The sequence below is a fragment of the Austrofundulus limnaeus genome, unplaced genomic scaffold (genome assembly GCF_001266775.1).
Source record: "Austrofundulus limnaeus strain Quisiro unplaced genomic scaffold, Austrofundulus_limnaeus-1.0 Scaffold0, whole genome shotgun sequence".
In the NCBI taxonomy this organism is placed as follows: Eukaryota; Metazoa; Chordata; class Actinopteri; order Cyprinodontiformes; family Rivulidae; genus Austrofundulus; species Austrofundulus limnaeus.
In genome coordinates this window covers 3802922-3809457 of record NW_013952402.1, presented here as the reverse complement: position 1 = coordinate 3809457, position 6536 = coordinate 3802922, and the positions used below count along the sequence as shown (strand labels likewise).

Here is a 6536-nt window from a genome sequence, read left to right as displayed (position 1 = left end):
AAGCAAGGCTTTGGGCATGTTTTTATGAGAGTAACATTATAACATGATATAAAACTCAAAAAAGTTGATTTAACATGATATTGCCGCTTTAATGTAAAAAAAAAATCTGTGCAAATATTAAATCCTGAATCTAAATATGTAAACCTAAATGTTAAAGTTAAATCTTAAAGTTTACATTTAAGTATTTTGGAATGAAACACATCCTTTGCTGTTGGTGCTTSGTTCTTGTTAGGATGTCGTCATCCTGAGACAATAGCAACCGCTAACGCTAGAAGACAGCTAAAGCTTCCCTACAAGATATCAAATCTGCAGTGGCGGCTGGTGTCTGAGCTACACTTCAAACTGCCAAACCATAGGCAGCATCCATATTGTTTTCAATGAACACATTTTGAATTTTAATTTTAAATACCACCTTTAGTAGTGTTGGAAGTGTTAGCAGCAGCTAGCATTGATGTTGGTTGTAGGACGACGACATCATCTTGGTTAGCTAAGCACTTGTCTTGTAGAGAAGCATTACACGCGCTGGAGCGTTAACGGTTGTGTTTGTCTCAGGATGATGACATCATCCTGGTTAGGGCTGGGTCACACAGCAAGGTTTTAAAATTGTTGGCCAATTTTCAAAATGTGAGGATAAAAAAACATGGATATACAAGATTTGGTCCAACAGTGTGTGGTGTACAGCCACATGGCAAGAGACTATGGAAGAGCATTGCATTCACCAAATAAATAAAATTTGACTCCTGATCTCATAACTATGAGATCCTGATTTCGTAATTATGATATCTTATCTTATAATTATGAGATCTTTTCTCGTAATTATGAGATAATATCTCATGAGATCTTGATCTCGTAATTATGAGATCAGGAGTCAAATTTCTTTAATTTGTTGAATGCAATACTCTTCCATAAGAGACAACACACCACACATGGACAAATTTCATTCATGAACATTTGGGTGTCAGATGTGAAAACACGCRAGACTTCTTGAAATCTCACGAGAATTCAGATTTCAGAGGAAAAATCTGGCATGACCTCCAGAGCTCGGACGTGAGCTCTGAGTAACTAAACATTTGAGACGATAAAAGAAGCAATGTTGATTGTTTGTGGATAATTTTAACAGAAGAAAAACAATTCAAAATTATGTCTACAATGTCCAGCAGACTTCCTGGTGAGTCATGACGGTGTTTTATTCTTATGTATTTTGGAATCTCCTGCGTGTTTACATTACCTCGCTTTCTGATTGGCTACACATCACATTCAACGGGTTGCGAGCTTGTTTGTAGACGCCACACACGTTGGGATATTGGGCMAAAAAAATCCAACATGTTGAAGAACGCCGATTTGAGATTGGAGGGGTCCCAACGTCCTTCCGAGCCGACTAGCTCACTCCTAACTAGGGGTGTAAATCACCAGCTTTATCACAATACGATATTACATTGATACGTTTGGATGATGATTCGATATTTCTCAATATCACAAAGTCTGTCACGATACGATTTCAATTCAATTCACATGTCTGCGATCGACATAATGCGATATCATATGTCCATCTAACACAATGACTGTGTTAGATGGGCATATGATATCGATTCACATTAAGCATTTGATGACAATAKTGATTGATATTTTCATTTTGCCTCGATATAACTGAATCATGAACGTTCAAATTGATATATCGAAATAGATCGATGTATTGTTACACCCCTACTCCTAACTCACCACACACGGCAAGAAGATCTGCTAAAATTATCTTTAGAGTCATCAAGATAATCTGATGTCCTTCAGATTGTCGGAAGGCCAAAAATCGGCACGATTATCCAGCCGTGTGAACCCGGCATTAGCTAACCTCAACCGCTTGTCCTGTAGGGAAGCATTAGCCGCATTGCAGCATTAGCCGTTGTGTTTGTCTCAGGATGATGACATCATAACAAAAGCCTAGCACCAAAGGCTGCATACTATTCCAAAACGCTTAAATGTCAACTTCAACATTTAAAATTTAAATTTTACTTTTAGATTTCGGATTTAAGATTTACATATATTTTTCAACGTTTAAATTTAGCATTTATTAAAAATGAAAAAAAAAAATGTAAGAACAGTGAGCTAGATAATGAATATGTGTTAGTGACATTTTTTAATGTTTTGTTTTTACACTTGGTGCCTCATAGATTTTCGAACACATTTTAATGAACAAAAACATCCCTCATTTACAGTATGAGACTAAAATAAACCACACGTGGATCCRCCCCCGCAGCACAGGGGTCATCGCTTCCGGTGGATGCAGACTGCATGACTGCACTTACCCGAGGGCACAGCACTGCTAATGGAAAGGCGTGGCTGTCTCAAGTGGGCGGCGTGATCAAGGTTAAAAGCTGCGCATGACATAGGCATGTTTATGTGTGTTGGTTACACTTTCATCCAACTAAAATGGGACAACTTTCGCCCTGTCCGCTCCCATCTTATCAGACCAGATTGAAAGAGAAACAGAAGATGGGGTATCTTTAAAGACTACTGAAGTGAAAGAAATTTCTGCTGCTTTGAAATTCTAAGAAATACCCAGAGTGCATCTCTTTTTTTTCTTTTTAGCAAGKTTATTTTCCTTTCAGTTTTGAATCTGAAGTGCATGACAGTAGATGCTGCATTTTTGATCCACTCATGATTCTAAACTTTAAAGCAGGGGTGTCCAAAGTGTGGCCCGGGGGCCATTTGTGGCCCCTGAACTGATTTTGTGTGGCCCCTGACGTCAGTTCAAGAATTGTACTAATTTGTCCCCCCCACCCCCGACACAGGTGTTTGATGTTGACTTTCTATTTTTTATTAGGACAAAATAATCACAGACAAAGTAAAATCTTCTTYCAATGACAAATATTGGCAACAATACCAATTATTTGTCTTTAAATAACCAGGCTCTTGGCTTTAGTGACTTCTACAGAAAAGCTGATTTTGCTGCACTCCAATCTGCTTTTAATTAATTTATAAAATTTGTCTGAATACAACAAGCATTTTCAACAAAAGAGTGACCTAAATCCTGATTTTATTGATCAGAATTGACAAAATTGGGTTATTTTCCCCCCGATTGAAACCTAGAAAATTGCAAAATTTCTTTCAATAAGGGAAATCCTGCAAAACACTTTTAAAGTTCTGGATCTAGATTAATTTTATGCATCCATTTCCAGCCATAAATCTGACTAATTCATTTGTTTAATTAAAGTATTCAGTGCTTAGTTTATTGTTGAGCAGATAAAGGAAAAACATTTTTGGCCCTCAAGTCTTTCTGACTTTATAATTTTGGCCCATGTGACAAAATGTTTGGCCACCTCTGCTTTAAAGGCAACAGCTGTGGTGGTGCAGGTGTGAGGTTTGTACCTGCACTTGAACTCGCTGCTGGTCCACGGCACACACTGTGTGTCTCTGGTTGGTGCAGTGGGAGATGCAGCAGAACGCACACAGAGCCACCTGCTCCTCCTCGCAGTGCAGCAGCCTGTACTCCTCGTGGCTGGGACAGGTCCAGGCGCTCAGCTCCTCGATGTCGACCAGCAGGTGTCCCGGCGCGGCGCACGGCTGCTGGAGATGGGTCTGGACGTGGGTCTGGCAGCAGGGCTCCTTGCAGCGCAGACACACTTTCCTCACGGGCAGCGGGGGGCCCCGTCTGCAGAGCACACAGTGCAGCGCGGCGGGGACTTTCTCCACGTTCAACGCGTTGAAGCGCTTCACGATGCTGGCGAGCTTGAAGTTCTTCTCCAGCGCGGGTTTCGGGTTGTAGTCGTGGTTGCACTCGGGGCAGCGGACCGCCGCCGTCTCTTTGGCCCAGGCCTCAGAGATGCAGCCTCTGCAGAAGTTGTGCTTGCACGGCAGCTGGATCGGCTCGTCGAAGACATTCAGACAGATGGGGCAGAGGAGCTCCTCTTCGAAGCAGTTTTTCCAGCTTGCATCCATGGCTTCAGACAAACTGAGGGTGCACGGCTACAGAGAGGAGCAATCATAAGGTTTAGTTTCTGAACGTGCAACACGTTGTGAAACAGGTTACTGTGCTTACATCTGAAAATGACAGAGAACGATGAGTCAGTCCTGAAGGCAGTTAATGTTAACGTGCTGGTCTCAAAAGTATGTTTCTCTGACTCATATGGGTTCCAATCAACCCCCACCAAGAAAAAAATAAAATAAATAAATCAATTATTGGCTAGAAGGTTGGAATAATCCGAACCTGYGTTGATCATAAATAGGACAAGTACCCAGAATTCCATTTGTCACTCGGTTCCTTACTTCCTCATTCCTTATTTGAGAGTTAGCCAAGCATTATCACCAACTTCTGCTCCAACAAAAGCTCATTGAGTTTCGCGAGGAAGCAAAATGTTTCTTTTCTTTTAACAAAAGTTTATATTTGGTTGGTCTGCCCATATGAATTTTTTTTCACCAACAATTGTGGGACTGGTAATAATAATATAACGTTCTGCAGTAACGACTTTAATTTTGGGGGTGTATGAAGGTCTATTACTAGCTAGTGAATAAAAATAATATGTGGTTAATGTTATTATAACCACTGCAAGCTTCAGCAGAGAACATATACTGAAGGATTCATGGTAAACCTCCAAAAAAATTAATAAATAAAAAAAATTGTGCCAATTCTTCTGACGGATGACAACTTCTAGGTGTTCCTTTGAAATTAAGAACATTAATTCTCCCAAAATTTAGAAACATAAAACTCTCTTTCATTTTTCCTTTTTTGAAACTCAAACATAAAAGCTTGTTTGAATCTCTTCACATTATAATATTTTTTAATATAAGCCTGTTTTGAAAGGYATTCATTAAAAAATAAGAAACAAAGTCTGCACAAAAGTCTCACACCAGTGGTTATTGTGACCCTAAATTCAACATTTTTAAGCAAAAAATTTGTGACCAGCAGCCAATTACCACTTTGTTTATACACTGTAAATCATTTTTGGAGTTAACAGTTCTTTACTGTTAAATCAGTGTCCTGTAAGTTAGTTTTCACAGCTAAATTACTRTATTCACAACAGAACTACAGTGTAYAAGCTGTCATCATAAYCTTACAGTAAATACAATGCATTTTAAGAAAACATTATGCTGCTGCGAGTCAGAATATGTATAAAATAACATATTTATTTTTTGGTCATGTGTTTCCTCAGTACCATAGTGCTCATTTTAAAACTTCAGCTGTTTTCATCTCTTTTTTTCCCCTCTATCTACTAGGTAACAGCAGCAGTTATTACCACTGTTAGTTTTACAGTGAATTTTCTGTAAGGAAAATGGTAATTACTGGATAACAGTTGAAAAAGTGACTGCAAAATGGGTCAGAAATGCATTCACAGAAGCGTCCTTCGGAGAGGAAAAGGCAAACAATTCTGACAGATTAGTACATGTTTAYGCCCAGATTTGTCGGATAGGCCCGATGAAAGGGCTTTGTTTACATTGAGTGCGTACCTGCATTTCAGAAATGCCTCTGTAAACTACCAGCGTACACTCCCTTCAAACTATTATGTGACATAGTTCAGGAAAACCTTTTGTAAATGAACAAAATCTTAAAGCTGTTATTAAATTGTATACTTTTTTTAAAAAAAAAATTAGGATGTGATAGTGAAAGTAGTCACATTAATTATAATGAAAAGCCTAATGGTTGGCTTAAATATTTAGAGAACAAGACAAAACACGCTGTGCCGTTTTGAAAGCGAGTGACAACTTGCAACAGAAAAATTGACTCTTCCTCTAAGGCTGACACACACACACACACACACACACACACACACACACACACACACACACACACACACACACACACACACACACACACACACACACACACACAAACATATATACACGTACACACTCTCCTCTGCTGTTAATTAAACATTAAACATGAAAGCAGCCTACTGAGACACACACGGTATGTTTATACAGAACAGAGCCGACGTTACCAACTATTTATTTCCCATGTCGTGGGCAGACTCCGGTGCACCTAGAATAAAGCMGAGGAGCAGCTTGTCATCCAGCCCGCGGTGAAGCTCCAGATCCTCCGGTTCAGATTACAGCCGTCTGTCCGACGCAGCGCCTCTCGACACCGGGGTTGGTTTCTTTTTTTTTTTTTCTAAATACAGGATTTCCAGCCCGGTTCGCTTCCGCTCGTTCGCCTTTCCCGTAAACTCTGAGTGAGGTTTTACTGGAAGTGGAGGCAGGTACAGGCTGGTCGGAAAAGGAGCGCAGCGAGTCTCACCAGCAACCCCAGCTCCAACATAACGTGACCCGACACGGAGTTGACACACAGACGGGGAGGGAGAGAGAGAGAGAGAGAGAGAAGGCCTGTACCACAGCAAACTCTACCGGACACACTGCGGAAGGCCAGGAGGGTGCTGACCGAAGAGGTGATGGGGAGAGAGAGGGCCACCAGGGGCCCCGAACAGGGAGAATTATAACCGAAGTGAAAAACCCAGATCCCAGGTTCACATGAACAATTACTCCCGAGATACTTATTGCACAAAAATCATTAAAAAGGAGGAAAGTTAATGTTTTTGCACGTTTCTCTC

General features: G+C 40.4%; 1 protein-coding gene across 3 annotated transcripts in view; it reads right to left on the bottom strand.

The window, feature by feature from the left end:
• LOC106525500 (probable E3 ubiquitin-protein ligase TRIM8) overlaps window positions 1-6287 on the bottom strand; it is a 15656-nt gene extending 9369 nt beyond the window's left edge. Inside the window, exons 1-2 of one of the 3 annotated variants that reach the window (XM_014019803.1) lie at window positions 5931-6287; window positions 3364-3960 (exon numbers count right to left, since the gene is read on the bottom strand). In XM_014019803.1, the coding sequence (XP_013875257.1) occupies window positions 3364-3933 (570 nt within the window). In that variant the 5' untranslated portion in view covers window positions 3934-3960; window positions 5931-6287. Of the gene's footprint in view, window positions 1-3363; window positions 5795-5930 lie in introns of those variants that run through there. The other 2 variants (XM_014019949.1, XM_014019876.1) reach the window with 2 other exon arrangements.
• Between the last annotated feature and the right edge of the window lie 249 nt (window positions 6288-6536).